This window comes from Aspergillus ambiguus, assembly GCF_047715705.1.
Source record: "Aspergillus ambiguus strain CBS 117.58 unplaced genomic scaffold BDV59scaffold_1, whole genome shotgun sequence".
NCBI lineage: Eukaryota > Fungi > Ascomycota > Eurotiomycetes > Eurotiales > Aspergillaceae > Aspergillus > Aspergillus ambiguus.
In genome coordinates this window covers 1,443,453-1,466,813 of record NW_027395514.1, presented here as the reverse complement: position 1 = coordinate 1,466,813, position 23,361 = coordinate 1,443,453, and the positions used below count along the sequence as shown (strand labels likewise).

At 49.1% G+C, this 23,361-nt stretch overlaps 8 protein-coding genes across 8 annotated transcripts; 6 read left to right on the top strand and 2 right to left on the bottom strand.

The window, feature by feature from the left end:
* The first annotated feature begins 519 nt into the window (after nucleotides 1-519).
* On the top strand, nucleotides 520-1,698 carry BDV59DRAFT_167242 (alpha/beta fold hydrolase). Its single transcript, XM_073687861.1, has one exon. It carries the CDS (start codon nucleotides 631-633, stop codon nucleotides 1,489-1,491), a length of 861 nt encoding a protein of 286 aa, XP_073553394.1. The 5' UTR covers nucleotides 520-630; the 3' UTR covers nucleotides 1,492-1,698.
* A 214-nt stretch (nucleotides 1,699-1,912) lies between these two features.
* BDV59DRAFT_206918 (uncharacterized protein) lies at nucleotides 1,913-5,113 on the bottom strand (the record flags this gene model as incomplete). The annotated part of the gene is made up of 11 exons (XM_073694887.1): nucleotides 1,913-1,965; nucleotides 2,032-2,157; nucleotides 2,213-2,256; nucleotides 2,317-2,644; nucleotides 2,694-3,162; nucleotides 3,222-3,459; nucleotides 3,730-3,775; nucleotides 4,124-4,539; nucleotides 4,593-4,774; nucleotides 4,927-4,977; nucleotides 5,027-5,113. 11 exons carry the CDS (start codon nucleotides 5,111-5,113, stop codon nucleotides 1,913-1,915), a joined length of 2,040 nt encoding a protein of 679 aa, XP_073553393.1.
* A 5,015-nt stretch (nucleotides 5,114-10,128) lies between these two features.
* BDV59DRAFT_167240 (uncharacterized protein) lies at nucleotides 10,129-11,735 on the top strand. Its single transcript, XM_073687860.1, has 5 exons — nucleotides 10,129-10,152; nucleotides 10,205-10,250; nucleotides 10,313-10,445; nucleotides 10,508-10,706; nucleotides 10,766-11,735. The coding sequence occupies exons 3-5, from the start codon at nucleotides 10,412-10,414 to the stop codon at nucleotides 11,361-11,363; spliced, it is 831 nt and encodes a 276-aa protein (XP_073553392.1). The 5' UTR covers nucleotides 10,129-10,152; nucleotides 10,205-10,250; nucleotides 10,313-10,411; the 3' UTR covers nucleotides 11,364-11,735.
* Nucleotides 11,736-11,739: 4 nt separating this feature from the next.
* On the top strand, nucleotides 11,740-12,836 carry BDV59DRAFT_167237 (uncharacterized protein). The gene is made up of 3 exons (XM_073687859.1): nucleotides 11,740-11,857; nucleotides 11,906-12,568; nucleotides 12,694-12,836. Exon 2 carries the CDS (start codon nucleotides 12,048-12,050, stop codon nucleotides 12,543-12,545), a length of 498 nt encoding a protein of 165 aa, XP_073553391.1. The 5' UTR covers nucleotides 11,740-11,857; nucleotides 11,906-12,047; the 3' UTR covers nucleotides 12,546-12,568; nucleotides 12,694-12,836.
* On the top strand, nucleotides 12,785-13,364 carry BDV59DRAFT_197523 (GFA family protein; the record flags this gene model as incomplete). The annotated part of the gene is made up of 4 exons (XM_073692943.1): nucleotides 12,785-12,836; nucleotides 12,892-12,938; nucleotides 12,991-13,054; nucleotides 13,114-13,364. The coding sequence occupies 4 exons, from the start codon at nucleotides 12,785-12,787 to the stop codon at nucleotides 13,362-13,364; spliced, it is 414 nt and encodes a 137-aa protein (XP_073553390.1).
* Nucleotides 13,365-13,560: 196 nt separating this feature from the next.
* BDV59DRAFT_6868 (GTPase-activating protein GYP7) lies at nucleotides 13,561-16,581 on the top strand. The gene is made up of 5 exons (XM_073696906.1): nucleotides 13,561-13,827; nucleotides 13,887-15,264; nucleotides 15,339-15,601; nucleotides 15,655-15,973; nucleotides 16,057-16,581. The coding sequence occupies exons 1-5, from the start codon at nucleotides 13,645-13,647 to the stop codon at nucleotides 16,422-16,424; spliced, it is 2,511 nt and encodes an 836-aa protein (XP_073553389.1). The 5' UTR covers nucleotides 13,561-13,644; the 3' UTR covers nucleotides 16,425-16,581.
* Nucleotides 16,582-17,019: 438 nt separating this feature from the next.
* Nucleotides 17,020-21,679, bottom strand: BDV59DRAFT_6870 (GAS2 domain protein). Its single transcript, XM_073696907.1, has one exon. It carries the CDS (start codon nucleotides 21,071-21,073, stop codon nucleotides 17,096-17,098), a length of 3,978 nt encoding a protein of 1,325 aa, XP_073553388.1. The 5' UTR covers nucleotides 21,074-21,679; the 3' UTR covers nucleotides 17,020-17,095.
* A 248-nt stretch (nucleotides 21,680-21,927) lies between these two features.
* BDV59DRAFT_197520 (checkpoint protein HUS1 family protein) lies at nucleotides 21,928-23,167 on the top strand (the record flags this gene model as incomplete). The annotated part of the gene is made up of 5 exons (XM_073692942.1): nucleotides 21,928-21,970; nucleotides 22,044-22,162; nucleotides 22,219-22,948; nucleotides 23,010-23,086; nucleotides 23,141-23,167. The coding sequence occupies 5 exons, from the start codon at nucleotides 21,928-21,930 to the stop codon at nucleotides 23,165-23,167; spliced, it is 996 nt and encodes a 331-aa protein (XP_073553387.1).
* Nucleotides 23,168-23,361: the final 194 nt, after the last annotated feature.

Below are 23,361 nucleotides of genomic sequence, written 5' to 3'. Positions count from 1 at the left end.
AATTGAGTCCTTAGCACAGAGATATAAATGAATATTCATATGTGCGGTAATTTCCAAATGAGCGGCATGTCTAGCTTTAATTATTATGCCGTGTACGGGCTCGGCGATACTGCATTGTGTATTGATATTCTCATTAATGGTTTAAAGAGACAGAAATGATTCTGTAGAAGAAACACGGGGAAGAATGAGAATAAATAGTGGCATAAACATATTCGCTTCTCCTTCCCCTAACTCAAGACGCACTCTTCCAACTTTCTTAGGCCCATCAACCGCCACGCCTTTCATGAGTCATACTATTACATAGCACCAGTTATACCTTCTTGCGAGAGATTCCCTTAGATAACCCATATTACAAAATTATATTAACTTTTGCCTTTTATTTCCTAGTGACCCACCCAGAGCGTCGTATGGCGATATTTTTGCTCATCACAGACCCAAATCTATTGCGATTCATGTGGGTACATATATATCTTGAAATAGACCATTGCCCTGACATATTGTACACTCTGACTCATTCCAATATGACATAAATCCATCGATAGACCATAGCACATATGTAACTACCCTGCCTACAATTGTTCGCCCTTCGAAGTCTTCATCTACACTCTTGATCCAGTGAACATCGACACTATGACACCAAACTGGCAGACCATACGTCTCCTCAACGGGGTCCGCGCCATAGTTGGCGGTCAAGGGCCCCCTGTGATTCTCATTCCAGGCTGGCCACAAACAGCAGAGGCGTTTAGCGATATCTTCGAGCCCCTTTCAAAACATTATCAGTTTTTTGCTCTCGACCCCCCAGGCTTGGGTGATTCGCTCGCTCCCCTCAATGGCTACGATACTGCAAACGTGAGCAAAGTTATGGCCGAAGCTATTAACGATATTTTGAAAGAAAGATCGTACCATCTAGTAGGCCACGATGTGGGTGGATGGATTGCTTATCCTTGGGCGGCTCAATTTCAAGCAAGAATCAAAACGCTCAGTATATTAGATGCGTCAGTGCCGGGTTTCATGCCCCAGCTTCAGTTTCCGTTGCCTCACCAGGCCAATATGCGTCTTTGGCAATTTTCATTCAATGCGCTTCCTGAATTACCTGAAATTCTGAGTCACGGTCGTGAGCGGGAGCTATTGACCTGGTTCTTTAATATGAAGACAGCTCGTGCGGATGGTTTACCAAAAGATCATTTTGAACGCTATATCCAAACCTATTCAAGACCAGGTGCGATGAGTCGAGGGTTTGAGTATTATCGAGCGTATGAAACAAGCGCGAAACAGAATTTGGAATACGCAAAGACACCACTTGATATCCCTGTATTAGCTTTAGGAGGTGCCAGCTCTGTCGGCTCGGGCATGATCCATTTGGTCCAGAAATTCGCGGCCAAAATTTCCGGGGGAGTTATTGATGATTGTGGGCATTTTCTTCCCGAAGAGCAACCATCCGCTGTCGCGCACAGACTGCTGGAGTTCTTGGAGGCAAACCAAACAGAGTGAAGCTCGGTCTGACGCACCAACATGTGATCCTTGCAACGTTTTCGCCAGCCGTCATTTCCTCCAGACAGTCTAGGCTCACGGTTATACAAAAACTATCTCAATGACATATCTGTTGGCGGTCAGCCGAGGACAAATAGTGCTAGCCATGGAAGCCACAGCGCATTTCAAATAGAAAGTAGGGAGCCACGTAAGGAGAGTAAGATGGTGAAATTGATTTATTTAGTTGACTTCGGTTCGTCATATGAATATCCTTAGTAGACATCAAGGGGATTATTGTAAATACTGTATTCTATCATAACTCACACAAGGCACATTCGTACACGCAAGGGTATTGGGAATATTCGTGAGAATGGAGATTAAACCGATTTTGAGTATCACTATCACTGAACACTACTGTATATTCCAGAACATTGATGGATAATCACCAAACCAGGTCGGGGTGAGTAACTCCGTTACATTCAAGTTCTTGACACACTATGGAGGAATCATTAGCATACACCGGGAGCACTAGTGAATTTATGTGGTACAGGAAACACTCACACTGTTCGGCCCTTTGAAATTTTGTGTTCTCCCGGCCCTTTCGCATAGCTGGAAATACTTCCTCTCCCAGGGTTTTCTCTAGCCTTGAGTGCGCCCGAAGGAGGGCTAGGATGCTCTTTTGTGTACCTATAAATTTCTACTGTCAGAAATTTGACTTCAATCAAGAGGACGTATGATTTACCGGTTTCCTCTACCTCGAGATCTGGACTCGCGGAAGGCAACGACCTAATGGAATCATCGCGTTATCATTTACCTGCGCCGGGGGTGTAGACCTTACAGGCATACTTTGTCTGATAGATTTTTTCGAGCCGCCGAATGGACTCCTGAAGTAAGTTATCGAATTCCTCACAGATGCCCCCGGACCGCGATACATCATCCATATCACCGTATAGATCGTATCGCACCGATGTCTTCTGTGCAGATATCGGGACAAAACTAAGGGTATACCAAAGTTGTGAGCCTCTAATGGCATGCATGAAAGTAGCTGGAAAAAGAATAAGTTCATTGAATTGTTGGTGAAGCCCTATAATTGACTCGAGCTTGGATTGTAGATAGCTCTGTCCAGGAAAGTTGCGCTCAAGTTTTGAAGCATCAAAAAATTGCTCAGGTTGTACTTCAGGACAACGTCAACGAAAGCTCTCACAATGGCATAAAGTACTTACAGCCCATTTTCCAGTTGAAAACCCCTTCTAATGACTTTCCCCTGATCCATCTGGCCTTTTCTGTCGTATTCTTCCGGCCAAATGAAGATAAGCCTCTGGCATCTACTGGAGCTATAGATGGGCTCGCCTCGAAGTTGATGAAGATAAATCCAGTTTTGTCCATGAATGTATGTATCGGAAATAAACTGTTTTCTGCCTTATCAAATCCGGGGATTTTATCAAAATGAGGGGCCTTGATGAGTTGTCCGTAGGTGTTATAACTCCAGCCGTGGTAGCGGCACCCTAGAACGGGAGAAGACCCGCTCTCCTTCTTGGTAATTGCATATGCCCTATGTCTGCAGACGTTGTGGAAAGCTCTAATCTCTCCGTCGCGTCCAAGAATAAGGAATATCGGGAATCCGGCAATATTGAAGGTGTGGTAGTCGCCCACTTTCGCAAAACGACTGCGATGAGCAAGGTACAGCCAACTCTAGGTCGAGGTTTTTATGGCTCAGTAACGTGTAATCTGACATAGTTCAATGTTCTTACCTTGCTGAATATAGCTCGTCTTTCGAGTTCAAAGATATCAGTGCCCGCAAACCATGTATCCGGAAACTCCGACTCTCTGGAAATTATCGAAGGGGTTTCGGGTGCCGGGATTTGACCCATATTATTGATGACTTCGCTGCTCTTCTTATCGTCATGTGTGATCAGAAATAACCGATCCTTGAAAAGGAAAAGTAAACCCATTATCAGGGCCACCAGGACCGGAATAGGGACAACGAAGCTCATAGTTTCCATCACTTCTGTGTGCACATATAATTGTTGGGCTTCTTACTCTTAAGCGTAAATTATGCAGCACGTTAGGGCTGCTATGCCTCATTACCGGTTTCTCTAGGCTATTTATATTGAAAGAGCACTGATCCCGTCTCCTCCGCCCTGCTGCATATCCACTTCACATGGCCCACTTCGGGAGAAAGGTAGCAGCAAATAGAAATGAGGTCTGAAGTAATAGCATAGCCTTATCTGGTCGTCATTTCCAGGGTTACTCAAATACGTTGTATTCAAAGAGGGGTTTAGGCTTTTCTTGACAGATTTTTTATCTTTTATTCTGAATCTGTGCGGGCATTCGTTCATGCTCCGTCGATATCTCCCGCTGGCCAAGTAGTCCGCAACTGGCTAGAAGACACAATCATCCATTCATATTAAGTGCTATACAGTAACTTCAATAACTATAGTAAATATAACTAAAAAGTTTTCTGTCATGCTGCGGCTTTGATGTGCCCCTGGTCGATACTATCTCCATCGATGAGAGACTCTCTGCTGTTACCTTCGCGCAATCTATCAGCAGCATGCTGTTCGCAAACCAGCTCAAAGACACGATCCTGGTAGTCTTAAGTCAATTAGCAACACATTACTGAGTTGTGAGTCTGTCATTCGGACAAACTTACAAGAAACGCCATTCTCTTTGGCGGGGTTCAGGATTCCCTCACTATATACCCCCTTTGTGAGATTGTCCTGGGCTTTCTCACAGAGTTCGTAGTCCTCCATAGCGACTTGTCGAACAAATTTATAGTATTCTTCAAACTTCTCCCCCGATTCTAAATGGTAATAATCGAACTCCATTCTGGTAATATTTGGGTCCTCTGTTGGGCAAACGCGAAATGATGACATACCGCCACCATATACATTCAACGTGCAATTTGGAAAGAAGTAGAGGAATAAACCATCATCTGGTTTATTTGGGTCTGCGATATGTTGTGAGAAGTTCCGATGGTTGTGAACTTCATAGAAGGTCGGCGGATAGTATATAGAAAACGAAGGGTGGGTATATTGGCAATGAAGGCATTCTTGATACCCGTCTACCCTGGAATTTTCCGTCAGTTGGTATTTTTGCTATAGAGACCCATATATACCTACATTGTTTTCCAGTTGAATCGCCCCTCATATTTTATGCTTCTTTTGTAGGGTCGTTTGGTAAAATCCACTCGTTCAAGCAATGGTTCGAGATCGGGGAAGTACTCATGAAAGGCGGGGGCTTCGTTAGATAAAGCTGCAAATACAAGTCCTGTTCGAGTTACATGATGAGGCAATAGCTCCTCCTATAGCAGTGTCAATAAATTATAGACGAATCATTCTGCATAATACTAACTGTCTTTGCACATATTACGCTGATTTCACCCGGCTCAGGAAAGCCCGATTCACCTAAGCTTCGATAAGCCAGAATCGGCCTCTGAGCGACCTCGTATTCGACTTTTTCGCCAATCTGTTGGAATCTTGTCACGGGACCAAGGAGATACCAAGACTATTCTTGTCAAATCATTGTACTCCTTTGGTCGAAGGCTTCATCATACCTTTAAGAAGACAGCTCTCCTCTCTAACTGATATAGAGGGAAGCTGCAGTACCATGAAGCCGGGAGCGTGCGCGCAAGCTCAGACATTGTGAAGTAGCCAGACTGCGATAAAAACGAAATGAACCGTTGCCTAGCTAGATAACGGAAATGCGGCTGTATATGTAGACAGCGTGAGCTCTATGCATGTCGCAGATCTGATTCCTACGTCTCCGCATCAAGATTTATATAGATTTCCTTCCATTGGCTAGGCGTCTTGTTACCTGAAGAGGTTATGAGTTCCCCGCATAACCCGATTGATTTTAGGTAACCTTCTAACATCGACTGGTTAAGGTCCAAAGATTAATCGAAGCATGAAGAGATTTGAGTTTCCACCTTTAGTCAGATGCCAGCTTCAGCTTTTTGATCCCGTTGTAGATAAAGCCATGCCGTTCATAGCGCTTTACTGAGGCCTAATCTGTCTCCTGCTCGCGTCTTAATCTGCGTACTATCACTGGTTTCTATGACCGCGTCGATCATAGGTAGGTAGGTATCCTGCCATCTGTACTTGTCTACTAGTACATGCTGTGGAAAGCACAGTGTTTCTGGGAAACGCCTTCACCACCTACACTCCGTTGTTTCTCAGACCCTACTGCTAAGATATGCTAATCTATTTTGGTAGATATTCCGAATCACTGTGGGCTACTGTGTAATAACGTATGGTAATGGATTAAACCCGGATTGAAACCCTGTATATTACCCGTCTCATCTTTTCGCCCGCTGCCCCGCTACCCCAAAGCCCCTCCTTCCTCTTAACACCATCAGAGGTTGGAACCGAAGATCCAATGGTCATAAACAATGGCACCTAACCTACCTCAGTCCACGCTTGGATTAATTTATGATATGATTATGAATGGTGAACTCCCCTTGCCCCAAATGACTGCAAATGCCAGCTGCAGCTCACATGTTCGGTAGCGTCAAAGTATCGATCAGAAAAGGACGGATACAAAGTATTACAAAGGTGATGATAGAAGCTCTCTGTGATAATTTGCTGGAAAAGCCTGTTTTACATCTCCATGAGGTGCAGCTATTCTTACTAGGTGAGTTTGGATTGCATATACTGAAGTATATAATTAGCGATGAACTTTATTGTAGAGGCTGGTCGAAGAAGACCATTAAGAACAAAAAGCAAAAGAAGGTAATGTCGAATTATGTAGTGAGTATTTCATATTATATTACGGAGTTTAGTTTATATTAACTTATCTTTGGATGAATCTGGACGTGATAAATGGATAGACTTTAGGAATAGACTAGTCACCCCAGGGTATAACCTCAGTCTAAGCATCAAATTCCTATTGTGTCTAGTGGTATCAGATACTTCCAGCATATATTTGAGAATGCATTCTTCTATCTCATGTATTATAGGAATTAAATGATGGATTATTTTTTGAGGATCTTATTTGAAGAATTTCTCTAACATTGTAAAGTATATGAAGCTGCCAACTTAATTATTATGATGGGGTGACCGCGGCAAAAGGGGCTAATAGCATCAACCAAGCCCTGATTTAATATAAGGAGAATCTCAAGCTTGATGCAAGAAGTACTAGGGGGATAACAACCATTTATTGAGCGGCCTACGCCGGTCAAGACCAGCCAGCCGTACATCCAATTCGTTTTAGTTATGGGAGGCAATTGTTTCACTACTCCTAACTTATTTACAGTAACTCGTAGCTACCGGGCCAAAAGCAAAACAAACCTGAAATAGACAAAGTACAGTGTAAGAGCTCCTTATTCCTTTCTTGCCTTGCCACAGGCTCTTTCGACTATCATTAGCTGCACTTAGCATTATATCGATGGTTCGCGGTAAGAGACTAGACCCTAGGCGAATGGTTTATTCAATCAGGCCAGGGAGCTATCTCCAGACAAACGCTACTCTACCAACCCCAGAGATGTACAAGCAAGCCAAGATACAAGACTATGGCTCAGGTGAAATCCTTAGTCTAATAGGGATAAAAGTTCCTTGGGGAGCCAACATAGTAACTAACATGACCGATTCTACCAATCCCATCGCAAATTATTGCGTTCTACATTGGTGTGTCAACACGTACTCGGCAACAATACGGAATCACACCCTACACGAAAGAGTGCTAGATACTTGGGACGACGTGATTGTACAAGAACTCCCTTCCTTGGTGGATGGCTCAAGGGTTGATATTCAGCCACCTGCCAAATACAACCTCCCGCAATCTAATTGTACTATTAGCGGTATCGCATCCTCAATGATTGGCGAATATCTTCAGAACAAATTGGAAGTCAGCAATGTCCCAGTGAGCTATTGCGTTAGCAGTGGCCTTGGAGCCAAAGCTTCGGGCTGGACAAGCGACTTTGCGTCGCCACTGCTTCACTATTCACTTCCTGACATATTCAAAAGCCTTGCCATGGGGATTACTGCTCAAATACGGAAGCTGAGATTGTCAGATCAAGGTAGAGTGTCGGTCAAATTTGGTCCGGTCGAAGACACCGGACCGGTCAACGGCACATCATTTACAGTACAAACTCAGATCCATATCCGGTGGCCATGGATAGCTCTTCCCTCAGTGTCACTAATATTGACCATTATGTTTCTTGGCGTCACCGTTTTGCGAACAAGGCGTACAGGCGTCGCAGCATTGAAGTCCTCACCAACAGCCCTGATTTGCTCAGGATTAGACGAGAAGGTACAAGAAAAAATTCGTGCAGCGGGAGACTCTGTCATTATGGAAAGGTTAACTGCTGATATAAAGGTACATCTGCGAAGACGTGTACCTGGCAACGGTTGGAAGCTTGAGGTCTCGCAAACATCAACATAAGCTTAGTATTTGCACTATTACAGTAGCTATATACTGAATTTGACAACCTATCATGATACAGAAGACCGAGTAGAGAAGAGGATACTACTGTATGTAGACAAATGTTGAAAATAGTCCGCACCCACTGAATCAGTCTAAGGGAGATAAATCTGGATATTGTTGGCCTTAGTCCACGAACAGGCGGCTCTTGGCGAACTCTCCTAGCTGCAATGCGTGAACGACTCCAAATTACAACGTTCAGGATAACGTAATTTGGTGTGGACTCACACGATACCCTATTTGAAGAGAACAATAATCAAAAATCGAATGAAATCAATATTACTGACAAAGACTCCCGGATACTGGATCATGTCATTGAGACTATCAAAGAAGAGATGATTTGACATAAGATTGATTCCCATGGGGCAGATACCGCAGCACTTGATGATGGCTACGTATCTAGCTTGATTAGACTCAAGATTGTGGGCACCATGTCGTCACTCAACAGCGGCCGTTTGATAGGAGCTACAGGAGCTACCGCAGGAAAGAAACTAAAGCGCCCCAATTGTTCTCGTGATTGATTCATGGAGCATCAACGCCACCCGTTAAATCCTAGGGAGTTCTTTTTAGCTTGTTTTATATCAGAGAAAGGAGACATCAACAACTAGTGGGACGCTATTTATGGGGCATCATTGTTACTCATTTCTATATACAATGTGCTTGTTCCACTCTTCTCAAGATAAGCAGATATCTATAATACTTAACGCAATCCATTCAAGCTGATAGATAATATATACTAGCTCTCGCGATTGTAGTTGCAATGTTCATTGCCCGTCTCTCCGCATGGCAGGAATATGCAATTATCCCATACAGCAATGATAAACCCGAACTGTTACCTTGTACATCTATCGATAGCAATACACTTCTCACCATATCTATATTCGCGTCGTAAGAAATATGTACGGCTCTAGCATCCCCGGTAAATTAATATTCTTCAAAGCGATCCGAATCAGACGACTCGAACATATCTAGACCGAATTCATATACTTTGAATTACTCTTCTCCTACAGTACAGTAGGCGAAGATCTAGTCTCCTATGTACGGGTTTTAACATGGGCTAATGCGAAATACCCGTGTTAACTTTACGTCGTTATATAAAGTATATAGTATCTCTACCACGCCTCGCTCACGTTAATCGCTGGCCAAAGGATCTGTGGTGACGGCAATGACAGAACTGTTGCATTCAGCCAAAGTATTCAGTGTGGTCAAGGACATCACATTATTTCCTGCCTACATGTCCCCTTGATCCAAAGGCTTAAGACTAGATTAACATTGGAAAGGCGTGTCAGCTTTTGCGCACGGCAAGCCAAAATATTAACCAGGCTTGTCCTTCTTCCCCGACAATTGCGCGCTTCTCTCATCGTATGGCAAGGTAGTAAATGCCCTCCGCTTCGTGAACCCAACGGCTAACTTCTCCGGGGCTGGAATTCGCTGCATTGCTCATGGCTGCTCACGGCATGTCCAGATCGAGTGCACATCCTCACTAATACAAGGCTTTACCAAACCCATGGTATTAATGTATTTAATTCTGAACCCTGGTTCTTCCGCTCATATTCTTATTATGGTTTAGTATGTCTTGACATTAGGGTCTGGGAAACAACGAACGTGTGTATGTGAAGGCGTTTTCCGGAAAGGCTATGCCAGGTTTAGCAGTCTTGCTGAGTGTCTGCAGGCGCTATCTACTGCGGAATGCTATAACGTATATCATTACCCCTTTCCTATAATTGAAATTTCCCCCAGGGGCACCATGTCAAGTAATAACTTCTCTCCTACTGTTGGGACCTATCATGCCTTCTTCCAACCCTCATCAACACACATCACACCACATTAAATATTCGCTAGGGACTATATAAACCTCAATGGAAACTGTCTATCCTTATTGACTGTTCTTAGCGCACTTATCAATCAGCATGTGGCCGTAGTACAGAAGTGCGTGTCTCGACGGTGTGTTGAGCCATTATTTTCACTGTGTTCAAGGAAGAAACATTCGTACATTTAGCCACGCAATACAGTTTGATGAAATGCGGTTACCAAGGGTTCGTAGTATATCCGTCGAAGACGGTGTCAACTACATCTGACATTGTCGGGTTTCTTTTCTCCCTTCGTAGTCGGACCACGGCTAAAAATTTTCAACCCACAACATCCTTTAGACTTTCACTTTTAGTCCGTCTTCTTTCAACATCCTGATATACAAATGGCTCACCGCGTGAGATATGGCCGTCGGCTCGCAGAGCCACCGGTCAGACTGGCCTGTTTGGAATGGTAACCCAACATGCCTATTGGGCTACGGTACAAGCCGCTGACTTCTAACTAGCCGATCTTGCAAGGTCCGTTGCGATGGCCAAGACCCTTGCAACAATGTATGTGGTTTCCAAATTAGTGTCCTCTCTCGTCGAATCTCTTTAGTGACTCATTCCTTCAGTGTTTAAGAAAATCCAAATACTGTGAATACAAAGCTAGCCAACGTGGAGGGCTGCGAAAGCGTCGCAAGACTCAAGAGCCTGAAAATGGCGCTGTGACCATGGGGACCCTTGGGAATGTCACCACAAGATCAGGTACGAATCTTTATTACTAGCTACAGGCCTGGGGTCTAATTGTTTTGCTATCGATCTTTCAGGCTCGTACACAGAGGCCTTCCATAACCTTTCCATGCCGGAGACCTTGCTGCAGAATCTAGATATGCCAATTTCTCCTTTCACCCTAAATGCAGATGACACGCAACATGTTGGTGATGTATCTTCAGCAGCAACAATGCACCAGTTTATTACTCAAGGCGAAAGCCTTCCTGTTCGTGTATACGACTCTGGCTCGAATATGTTCGTATCCCGATTATGCTCATGATGGAGAGTATTCGGATACTAATTGGCATCCGCAGACTGAATGCTTATTACTTATTCATTCATCCTTTCCTGCCTCTCCTTCCCCCACCCGGAGCTGAGGAACAGGTGGATTCTCCTGCCCAATTCGCTCTCAGCACAGCTAGTCTCTCCACTTTCCGGGGTGATCATCTCCCCTCCTACTCTGACTCTCCTCTGTTTATGGCACTGGCTGCTATATTAGCCCTCATTCCACTGAGTGAAGAACACCAAGGGATAACCACTCACTCTGCAGCTCTTATTCGTAGGTCTGTCGCTCACATGTACGCGGAGAAGGCGATGTACTTTGTCGACGAGGACCTTGGCCGACCTATATCAATGCCGATTGGCTCCGTTTCTGATCTCGTGAATTGGCCTCGTCCACGGGATTCCATTCACCCACACACTCCCGTACAACTTGAGAGTCTGCTAGCACTGCTGATACTAAGCCAATATGAGTACTGCCAACGCGGTAACCTCTGCAAGATGCGAGCTCGAGCGAACCAAGCAATGACGCAGGCCATGGACATGGGGCTGCACCGTATAGAAGACGACCATGAATTTTTAGAGGCGAAGAGGCGTGCTTGGTGGATGACGGTGAGTTGCTATTGGAATTAGCTCTTTCGATTGAGCTGATACTAAGTTCATGCGCAATAGGTTTATGTCATGTATCAATCATCGATATTGCAAAATTTGGTAAGTATGGATTGGGCATCGTCGCTCCTGTACGATTGTCGCTGACGCAAGGTAGACACCTCATCTGGAGAATACCTCACAAACCACAACGTCGTATCCAAGATTCAATGTCTCCTCAGAGGTATGAAGCTCATCCGTCTCCATAATGTCCCATTTCTAATTACGTCTGTTTTCAGCCGTGGGAGCTTTATATCAAAGCCACGAAAATTTATTTCACGGCATCACATCTCTCTAAAAGTATGAACTTCAAACTGGACGTCAAAGATGTTTCACAAACCACCCAAAGTCAGTTTGATGACCTGGATTTGGAGCTGCGAAATATGCTGTCTGCGAGCTATTCGGTGTTTATACGAGATATCAACGAGCCAATAGAAGGGCACGTTGCCAGAAATATGTGGCACTCCATTCGCGCTGTGCTTCATAGGTGAGATTTCTTTCCTTTTATTGAGAAGTAATAAGTATACTTAGGATAAAAGTGCGCGGCTTCGACTGCACCGGCTTACGGCATTTTCCGATCATGCCATATTCCTCTCTCAACACTGCGACTTGACGGCCATCGCTCCACCAGCCACCGCTAATGTAAGCTCTGATATAATCGAGTCGCAGATGTTGAGATCACTGCAAGTGCAAGACTCCGGCGAAAATCATGATGATACCTTCGCACATGCGATGACAGCTTCGAAAATATGTATGGCCTCTGCCCTAGGGGTTACACAATGTCTTTCTGCCCTGGTTCAACCGGTGGAGTATATAGATGTTACACTTCGAAGTTCGCTCAGTTTCTCTCCAAGGCCATTGCCGTACTTTGCGTGCTGTGCAATGCAATCCGCATACACTCTGCTTGTCTTGCTATATACTCTCCAAGGAGCCCTTGCATCGGGGAACTGCGAGAAGTATCGGGATATTTTGAGCAGCACAGAGCCGGGATTGGAAAGCGTTGAGATTGAGAGACTTGTCCATGAGCTACGTCACGGCATTTGTGATCTGCTCCACGTTATGGACCATTCCTTTCCCATTTTTGAAGGAGTGGCAGCAATGCTCGAGGAAGTTCGCAGCGCCTACGACATTGATGATTATAAAGGGGTCTTCGGAATGGGAAATTAGTACCCACGACGGTAGTCTCGATCCTAATGAATGCAATTAGATATGTTCTTCGAAGGCCTGGTGGAGGTCCGGCGATTGATGCAACACCGGCCGGTGTTCCGGTGTTTGACCACCCCGCAGCGGATGTTCATGCCCACCATATATATACCATCAAATGAAGGCACAGTCCTTCTATTTTCCGCAAAGTCTTCCTCATATCGAAAGATTCCCATTATATCTACAGAACATCCTAGATCACCATGACTCTCACAGGGAGCTGCATGTGCGGTGCTATCACGTACTCCGCCGAAGGTAAGACTGTGCTCCCTCATCGTCATCTCTCTCACACACACTGACTTGGGGACAGTTAATGAATATCTCAGTGCACTCTGCCATTGCACGGATTGCCAAAAGGTAATCCCATAGTTATAATCTGGCTGGGCACATTTACTGACCTAATTGGCAGTGGACTGGCGGCGCCTTCACTTCCAACGCATGTGTGCCCCGGACTAGCTTCAAGGTGACCAAAGGTACTGAATAATATATCTCCCTTACCAATGTCGATCGAAATCAAGCTGACATGTAGTAGGAACACCCTCGTCATACGATGCAACCGGCGCCAGTGGCAAGATCAACAAACACTTCTTCTGTCCCACCTGCGGATCGAGCCTATACACGGAGCTCGAACTCATGCCTGAAATCACTTGCGTAAAGGCAGGATCTTTGGACAATGGTGGAGCGAACCTGGGAGGCAAGGTTGATGTTGAGTTCTATGTGAAGGACCGGCCAAGCTATCTCGCTGCTGTGGCGGGAGCCAAGCAGGAGACCCGCATGGGATGATAATGAGCGAGCTATCAGCAAAAGACTTCACCTAACGGGGTAATAACAAGATTAACAAGCGAGAATCTCTGCTCTAGAATATGTAGACGGGGTATGCTATTGTAGTGGTATATAGTTGCCTAAGTCACATGTCCGGGATCAGGTGGATCCACCCGTTATGAAGTCATTCCATTTCCGTCATCCATCCTCTCACCTCCATCCTTTCTCCTCCTCTCCACCCTTTCGGTCCGTCTAGGCGCTGCACTTATCCCCTCTAAGAATGTCCCTCTCCCCCTAACTCATGCTGGAACATCCTCTCGCAGCCAAAATGGCCAGCTCCGGACCCCAGTATACGCCGCCGCCTTCGCCGCCTTCTCCGACAGCCTCCTACTACGACGTCAGTGACGATGAGGAAGACGAATACAACACCATTTCTCATGCAACAAGCAGGAGGGGAGTGAAGCTTCTGTTTTCCAAAAGCAAGGTCAGTGGGCTTACATCTCCTTGCTCATCACGTCACTTTCGACTGATCCGGCTCTATAGGTCTACGTTCATCCCACGGCTTCTTCCAAAGACAATATCCCCGGCTTCATCGCGCTTGTTCAGCAAAAGCCCGTACCCCCCTCTTCCGATGCCCCCTCCACTACCCCTCCTAAGAAGTCCGACCTCTCCTCTTACCTCCTCGCCTGGGTTCCCGAATCCTCCTTGGGCGATGCCTACAGCACCTACGTCAAGGTCGACCTTTCCGAAGACTCCTCCCCGCCGAAACAAAAGTATCTCGTCCCCGCTCTCCCCGCCACAACCACATACAAGGACCCCATCGGTCTCTACGCCTTCGCCGTTCCCCTATCGGAGATCTACTCGCTACTTGTACGACCACCAAGCCTAGGATGGTGGTTTGGCAGTCTCGTGATCAACTCCCGCGCAGGTGATAGTTTCCCCGCACTATTTTTCCACGACAGCGAATGCCAGTCGACGATTCTGCAAAAGAAACGAAGAACTCAGCAGACGTTCGACCCGTTCGGTGAGGATGGCACTGTGTTCTGGGGCGGAGATGAGGTCCTCCGGTGGCTGCGGAAGTACGTCGAGGTTCAACGGTCCGCCGTGGATAGTAGCGTCTACCTTGTCAACCCATCAGAGGAGGATCAAGTTTCTTTTGGGCGTCCGTTGTCCGCGGGCGGAACTAAGCGCACGTCGCAGGACCAGGTTGCTGCACCGGCAGCTCCCAGTGCGGGCGGCCCGCGAGACGCCGGAATGGACCCATTTACCAAGGCGATCAAAGAGACGAGGTGGAAGGTCCTTGAGCAGCTGAGCAAGATCACGACATTCACGCGTCGCACGGCCAATGAAATCGCCGATAACCCTCGTGTGCCTCCGCAGGTTCGCCGCTTGATGAAGACCCCTGAAATCCAGACCCTGCAGGATGAGTTCGACAGTGCCCGGTTATACCTGGCTCGCTGGGCTATGAGTATCTCTGAGCAGAGCGAACGTGAACGGAACCAGCGGATCTGGACCGCCCGCGATGTGCTCGAGATGGAAAATAGCTCCGTGGGGGATTTCGAGATCCTCGACCTGGAGACAGGGACCATGTCGATACACGAACGGCGGAAGATCCTCACCCTCAAAGAGTGGGAAGGATTCTTTGACCCCGAAACGGGGAGATTGCAGGTTACCGTTGATGAGGCCAAGGAGAGGATATTCCACGGAGGCCTCGAGCCGAACGACGGCGTCCGAAAAGAGGCGTGGCTGTTCCTCCTTGGGGTATACGCGTGGGACAGCAGCCGGGAGGAACGCCAGGTCATGATGAACTCCAAGCGTGACGAATACATCCGGTTGAAGGGCGCTTGGTGGGAACGGATGATCGAAGGTTCCTCCACGGCTGAGCAGTACGAGTGGTGGAAAGAGCAGAGGAACCGTATCGGTAAGTCCTACAGCTAGACTACATCCATAAAGGCGATGAGGCTTTGCTAATGTTGCACCCGGACGATCCTGCAGAGAAGGATGTCCACCGGACCGATCGCACGATACCTCTATTTGCAGGCGAGGACATTCCCCATCCCGACCCCGATTCCCCGTTCGCAGACACAGGGACCAATGTGCACCTGGAGCAAATGAAAGATATGCTCCTAACCTACAACGAATACAACCCCGATTTGGGCTATGTCCAAGGCATGAGCGATCTGCTCGCGCCCATCTACGCTGTCATGCAAGACGACGCAGTCGCATTCTGGGCATTCGTCGGGTTCATGGACCGAATGGTATATAGTCTCCTCCCCGGCCTATCACACATCCTATTAACCAAGACATACAGGAACGAAATTTCCTCCGCGACCAATCTGGCATGCGCGTGCAGCTCCTTACCCTGGACCACCTTGTCCAGCTCATGGACCCACAGCTATACCTGCACCTCCAATCCGCCGACAGCACGAACTTTTTCTTCTTCTTCCGCATGCTCCTCGTCTGGTACAAGCGCGAATTCGAATGGGTAGACGTCCTGCGACTCTGGGAGACACTCTGGACCGATTACCTCTCGAGTAGCTTTCACCTGTTCATCGCGCTTGCGATTCTCGAAAAGCACCGCGATGTGATAATGGATCATCTCAAGCATTTCGACGAAGTTCTAAAATACAGTAAGCCCCCCCCGCTCGCCCCCATTTCCCCGCGTAGAGAGCAATCCACCGGAGGCAGCCAGCATCTAACTCGATAATCCTAGTCAACGAACTTTCCAACACGATGGAGCTTGTCCCGATCTTGACCCGGGCCGAATCGCTCTTTCGCCGCTTCGACCGCGCCGTCCAAGCCATTGACAAGAAGAACAACTTCCCTGCGCCCGCAGCCCACCAGCGGAAACCGACAACGACGCCAGAAGCTTCGTCCCCCGCAAAAGGCAAGTCGCCACAACGACCCCCCAGTACGGGTTACAGTAGCGGTGTCAGCGCAGGTCCGAGCAGCAGTCCTCTGCCGGGGGACAGCTCGGAGACGCCCAAGGTTATCTCCCCGGAGCTGAGAGACCTGTTCCGAAAGGATATCTTCTGGAAGCAAGAGCCATCGAAGCGACAGCATAATTCTCCTGAGACGTAGACTAAAGTCTCTAAGTGACGCCCCAGAAACTTGATGACGAGACATGATTAATATTGGTTAGAGAGACGATTGTTATGTTGATTTTGATTTAATGATATATGGCAATTGAGGTTGGGAGTAGGGCGTTTCGTCGGTTTAAGCATTTCCGATTTGCCTTGATATTTCTCATCAAGATTATTTACTCCTTTCATCTGCGAATCCCTACTCTGTAGCATCTACATTGTTTATTTCAGACAAAAAAAAAATCCAGGGTTAGGGAAGAAATATGTACTATTAAGCCCAAATTATGTGCGGATTATAGAAAGAAAGCAAAGATGATAATCAAGGCCGGCATCGAAAAGAGACAAGGGTATCAAGATATCCGCAATATGGCCAAAAATAACAGCAAATCAACCAGCCTAAAATGTATATGCAAGGAGACTCCGAACAGAAATGAATGCCCGCTCATGATTGCCGAAGCGAAAGGAAATCCGGAAGTCTTGTATAGGAGAGTAATCCCGAAAATGCAAAGAGACTAGACACCGATAATGCAATGCCAGACAATTGATTCCTGCCTGGACCAGTATCAGAAAACGCGAGCAAGTAACGCCCATGCTATGTGCTAAGGATTAGTAAGTGGAACAAAAATCAAACAAAAACGGGTGGCTGAGGAGGAATGGAAAATAGGTGTGTCAGTTCAAGCGACCTCCAAGTCCACGAAGAGCAACACGCCGGCTGGAGCCCGCTGCGCTGATATCATTGATGCTCCGAGATTTTGCCAGTGCCGGAGTTCTACGCCCTGTAGACTCCTGATCGACGCCCAAACTGCTGGGAAGGGGCCGTAAAGATGCACTCCGGCGCGCTTGCCCGAGGACATCTTCTACCCAGGCTTCGCTCTCCGGCGTCATTGAGATGCGTCGAGATCTCGGTTTAGGTCCAGCGAGTCCAAGTGGGATCGTGGGAGAAGTCCCTCCGATTGTAGTGGAGGGTGAGTAATTGGCGGACGACACGGCCCCTACGGAAGTATTGGACGAGACTGAAAGTCGCCGACGGGATGAAACTGTCGATAACGGAGTGCCCGAGACGTTGAGGGAGGCACCAGCGCTGACTGCCCTCAAGCCCGCCACATCAGATGCGTTCGAAGAGCGCCTGGTTTTGCGAACAGCAAGTGAGGATGGCGGCCGATTGCTCATAACAGAGGTGGGGCGAGACGGCGTGTCTCGTCCATTATTCCCTGAAACCACTCGAGTAGCGGGGGACGCATACGACGGGGTGGATTCACGAGAAGATAATTCCTGTACTTCCACGCGGGGAGCTTCTGAAAAATGCCGGCTCCGGTGATGCATGGCGTACACCGTCAGGTATTCAGCTAGATCCGACCAACCACCGCCAATGCGGGCCATTACACGCTCCCCATTTCTGCCGACGGTACGACATGCAAGCTTGACGGGTTTCTCGCCGCCATGAAGGTGGTAGACTTTCATTGCGTTGGCACCAGGAGCGTGCGAATGTCTCCTGCGAGCAGGTGCAGGCGTAATGGTGAGACCTGGCCCGGGTGTACCGCTGCGAGATGATGAACCGGCCCGAGAAACTGAGCGAAGCTCTCGGGGCTTAAGAGGAAAAGACGCTATAGAGGACGTCTCGTGTTCGGAATCATCGGCTTGCATCAGGGCAATATTACCTGGGATGCTTGTAAGGATGGAGCTAATTTTCTCATCCATCTGATCCTTTGGCTTTTTCAGACGATTGCTCTGAGGGGGCCGCGGCGCATCCTTAAGTAAGGAGCTTGTAGATGAATCTTCTGTGAGAGATCTGTGCCTTCCGATATCCTCAAGGCTCGGATGGGAGGCCAATTGTCTTCTCAGACGGGCGGCTGCTATGTGGATTGGCGGCTCCAAGTATGGGCGTTCAGGTTCCTTCTTTTGGCCGTCTGGTTTGTTATGTTTCTGCTGGTCCATGTCGAACTTCTCAACATCCGATTCCAGCATAGGGCTTCCTTCAAAGGACGATCTCAACTGCTTGGTGTGACCATGTGGGCGAGCAGGTTTAGGTGGCGCAGACAGTCTATTCTTCTTTTGCGACCATGGAGCAGAAGCAGGCCGGGAGCTCAGCCTCACCGGTGGATATTCACCTCTCGGCCCCTTCTCGGCTGTAGGGCTCTCCATATTCGGGCTGGCTTCGTTTTCATAATCCAGTTCGAGCCGTTCGTTGATGAATCGTTGCAAGGGAAGGCTCAGAGCCCGATTATGTTTCAAGGCCGTTCGTGGAGGAGTCACATCGTTTTCTAGCCCAAGGAGACGGTCGGCCCGCAGAGTATGCTTATTCGACGGGGTTGGGTCGGACGGTTCGCGACGTGGGCGCAGTTGAGGGGGAGTTTCTAAGGGTAGGGGTGTCCCGTTAGATGAGGCTGTGTGCGGTCCACGAAGCTCGGGGCTCGATATCAGGGACGGGTAGTCTGAGTAGGAAGCCGCGGAGATCATTGAGGATCGACGGCCACGAGACTTTGCATCAGGCTTCTCTGGGTGTGATCGGCTCGTTACACCTTTGGAAAGTTTAATCGGGCTCTCCAAGGGGCGTTTAGAAGGTGGATCTTTGTCAGCCTCTTCTGGGGTGTTGGTCAGTGACGACACTGGTTTCTCGTCGTTTTCGGACGCATTCGAAGTAGACGAGTCCAGCGAGGGAATGCTGGACTGAGATGTAGATAGATCATTTTCATACACCTGAACAGCAGCAGTTGGACCAGGTACGGTGAGTTGCGCACCGGTATTTTGAGTCTCTCTTTGATCGGATATAGACGAGAGTGGGTGGTGACTCTCATTCATACGACAGTGTGCGTCTGACTCTCTCGATGACTCTACTCCACAGGGGGTGGAGATATTCTCAACTGGCCTCGCTGCACCTCCATTCACATATAGTGGAGTCACGTCATCTTCGGGTTCGTATTCCAAGCGAGGGCTTGATGGTACGCCCGCGGAAAATGACGAAGGGGATGGAGATTTGTCCCGATGGGTCTCTACTGTCTCTGGCGAGTTGTCTTGGGTGTAAGGAGAGCCTGCAAGTCCTTGAAAGTCGTTGTTAACAGACGGGTCAACTGGTCTTTCCAGCAATACTGAATCGTCCTGTATGTGTAGATCTGGATCTCGGTGCATGTCATTCGAGCACACGTCATTCTGCCCCATAGGCATAGGTATGGGTTCGGTCGGTTCACAATCAGCCGCATCACTCGTAGACAGTGATTGCCGGGTCACCATAGAGGCATCAGGCAGCCCATTATCAACTTGGCTGATATCAACTTGGGTCTCACACTCATCTGACTGGACATCTCGAGGTGGATCAAGAGCATTCGACTCGGAGCTCTCGGACAGGAGTCGACTCGAGGTCTCTGGAGTAGCGGCTTCAATACTAGGGAGCACGGCTGCAGCTCGGTCGAGGCTGGCAGCTTCCGCGGGAGCTGTTTTTAGAGGGCTGCTTGGTTCTTCCTCAATCGTTTCCATTGGAAGCGGCCGGGTCGAGTCAGAAGGCGAATGGAAGTCAGAAGCTGACTGCTCTGCCTTACTAGATTCATCAAGTGGTGAAACCGGTTGAATCGGCTCTGGTTCTGGCAAACGCACTTTCTGTTTTTTTGTCACGGAACGCCGCCATTCGTTCTGGACAGAGCGCTTCTCAGCCTCCATGACCCACGAACCGAATTCCGATTCTATTGTTTCCAATTCGTCAATCCACGCCTCGGGTAAGGAATCTTCACGCCCCTCTAGGGAATCGAGAATGCGGTCCATGCGCCGGCCGGCGGAGAGGACCGAAGCCTCCAAGGCGGCACGCTTCACATGGTAGTTGGCCCTTGAATATAGGGGGTCTGCTTCAGAAGGGGGCTCAGTAGATTTTAGTAGGTCTAGAGCCAAGTTCAACTCGGAACGAGCGAGACGAAGGGCACGGAGGAGGCCAGGAATCTGGCGGAGGACCAGCAATCGAACGTCCCAGGCGGACAGGAGGCTATTCAGACGGGATAGGAGGGGCAGAGCGCGCAGTATGGTGGCAGTAATAACTGCAGTGAAGTCACTCAGCTGCACATAGCTGAGCGGTGGGGGTACCGATACAGTGCTGTTGGCTGACGATGGCCGAGATCGGGCAGGAATGTGGGCACTGAGCACATGTTCTTTAAGTTCATCGACATTTAAATTTTCCATTCCATCCCGGATCTCCTCTATACGTTTCTCATGTTGAACAACGACCGCCGCGGGAAGACTTCCGTAGTATTCCTTGTCCGGAACGCCCTCCGTAGGATCGATGGACGGAGGGATAAAGCCTTCCCCCAGATGAGTATCCGTTCGTTTCGGCCAATCCCACCCTTGGATTTCTCGATACCAGTGACCGAGTTTCTGTGCGGCGACGGCCGCGCGGATACCCAGAGCCCGTTCGGCTGGGGAAACCTGGGAAATACTCTGTGCGAGTATATCCTGCGCGCCTCGTTCGTTCGTGGGCACAGCGTTGGCGGATGCCAGGGCCTCGAGAGTGGCCTCGGGGGACAGGGTTCCCAAGAGCGGGTCGATCGACTGATAGTCCGGCACGGCTAGTCGGTTGGGAGACGGAGAGCGGGCGGAGGAGCGAAGCTGAAGATTAGACGGGGAGAGACGTGTTGGGGGATGAAGTGGATTTGGAGGATGGGTAGCCATCTTCGTCGAAGGCTAGATCAGAGACGATCCACACGCGTCTGAGGGGAGGGAGGTCGACAGGTGAGATCCAGTGGTGAAAGGCGAGAGAATTGCTGACAAGCGCGCATGCTGGGACGCGTCGAGATCGGCGTTTGATGGCGAACACCCGGGGTTGGATTAGGGGATGTAGTGAGAGTGCCGGGGAGCTTGGAAAGAAGTCTCGACTGAGACAGTGAATTTAGAAATTCCAAGGTATTATTATGACAATGGAGAATGGAGAAGGAAGAAGAACCAGGGAAGAGAGAAGAATATTTGGACAGATTGAAGATAATTTAGGAGAAACGAGAGACGTTTAGGGCCGAGGGAGGGTGGATCAGGGTGGACACCAAGTCGAGAGCGTAGAGACAGTGGACGAGGGAGGAAGAAGCTGGAATGAGAGGCGAGAGAGAAGACGAGACCAGCTCTGCGGGGAGAGGGAGAAGGGGAAATATGGGAGAGGAGAGAGAGAGAGGAGAAGGAAGAGAGAAGGTGGTGGTGTTGAGGTGGAAGATCGGGAGTCACGGGAGGACCAAAAGGGAACTATGAACTATACGGCGATAATTATAGTCCACCGTTCTATCGATCTTGACACAAACAGGAAAACGCCATGATGCAAGGGAAGAAAGCTCTTACAGTAAGGGATTCCCCATAGAGGGATCTGATGGGAACTTCCATCCCATGCTTGGTGTAGACGCACCAGGTGTTTTATGTTATGCGCACATCTGTTATGACATCTCCACCGCCCACTCCAACTTCAACTTCAACATCCCATATCATCACCACCACCACCCTCCTCCATGTCTACCCCAGTCCCAGAATGACCCCCGCCAGCCATCATGCGCTTCCGCAGTCAATTAACCAACATCGCTACCTTCACTAGTACGTCTGCCTCTCCAACACCCCCTCACGCGTAACGCGTCTCGCGTCGAGCTCCCCAAGCTAACAGCTGCAGAACTAACCGCCTCGCTCTCGTCCCTGGGAAAAGTCTGCTGGATGCGTCTCGAGGATGGCGCCGTACGATTCACCATCATCCCCGACCAGGGCACCCAAGTCTGGGCCCAACTCCCCGTCGTACGTCCACCTAGCCTCCCCCAAGCCCACACTTCCACCTAACAGCATCCGCCCAGGACGCCATCTTCGAACCCTCAACCTACACTCTCCAATCCAACTCCGGCGTCATAAACCTCGAAGTCCCCGTCAGCGTACTCCACCGCGCCCTCCGCTCTGCCGCCACCGCAACCTCCGCCCAACTCCGCCTCACCAAGAAGGGCAACATCCCGCTCCTCGCGCTCACCGTGCTCGCCTCCTCCTGGACGACGGGGTCCAACGCCCTAGGCATCGCCGACACCGCCGGCGACCCCACGAGCACTGGCTCGGGGCCCCGCGAGCGCGAAACTGTCATCTCGCAGGAAATCCCCGTCAAGGTGCTGCACGAATCGGCCGTGGAGGGGCTGCACGAGCCGCGCTGTCGCGACCCCGACGTGCACATCATCCTGCCGGGGTTGCTGCAGCTGAAGAGCATCTCGGAGCGGTTTACGAATTTGGCGATGACAGACGCGAAGGGGGGTGGCGCGGCGGTCACCGCGCCGCGGCTGGAGCTGTCGGCGAACATGCACGGCTCGTTGCGCCTGGCCATCGCGACGGATGCTCTGCGCATTTCCAGCGTCTGGACTGACTTGGTCAACCCGGCGCTGGACCCGGGTCAGCTGTCGCAGGGCCAGATCGAGCAGTTGCCAAGTGAGCGGATGCGCGGGCTGGGCGAGCACGACGAGGCGGCTTGGGCCAAGGTGCGCATCGATGGGAAGGACTGGGGTCGGGTGCTGAGTGTGGGCCGGTTGAGTCCGAAGGTTGTTGCGTGTGAGTGTTTCTGTTTCCTCTGTTTGGCTCTCGGCGGGTGCTTACTGACTGGCTGGCTTAGGTTTTATACACGAGACAGCCCTGGTTCTGTACGTGTATCTACCCAGTAGCTGGGACGGAGAAGATTCCTGTCTGACGGTGAGTGGCTGGGCTGGATCTGATGCGTATAAAACTAACGCCGTACTCCGGCAGTACTATATCAACTCTTACTCTACCTAATCGGATCACGAACGTTACGAATATATGGACGATTATGACTGCACAGCTTTGCAAGTATGGCACACGAATGGAATTATTAGATCATATTAAACCGTAGAATGATTAAAATCATGCTTCATCATACCTCCCAGCCCTCTGGGTCCTCAGCCATCATGTCTCGATCTCAACAAAATCATAAGCAAAGGAGAAGCCGC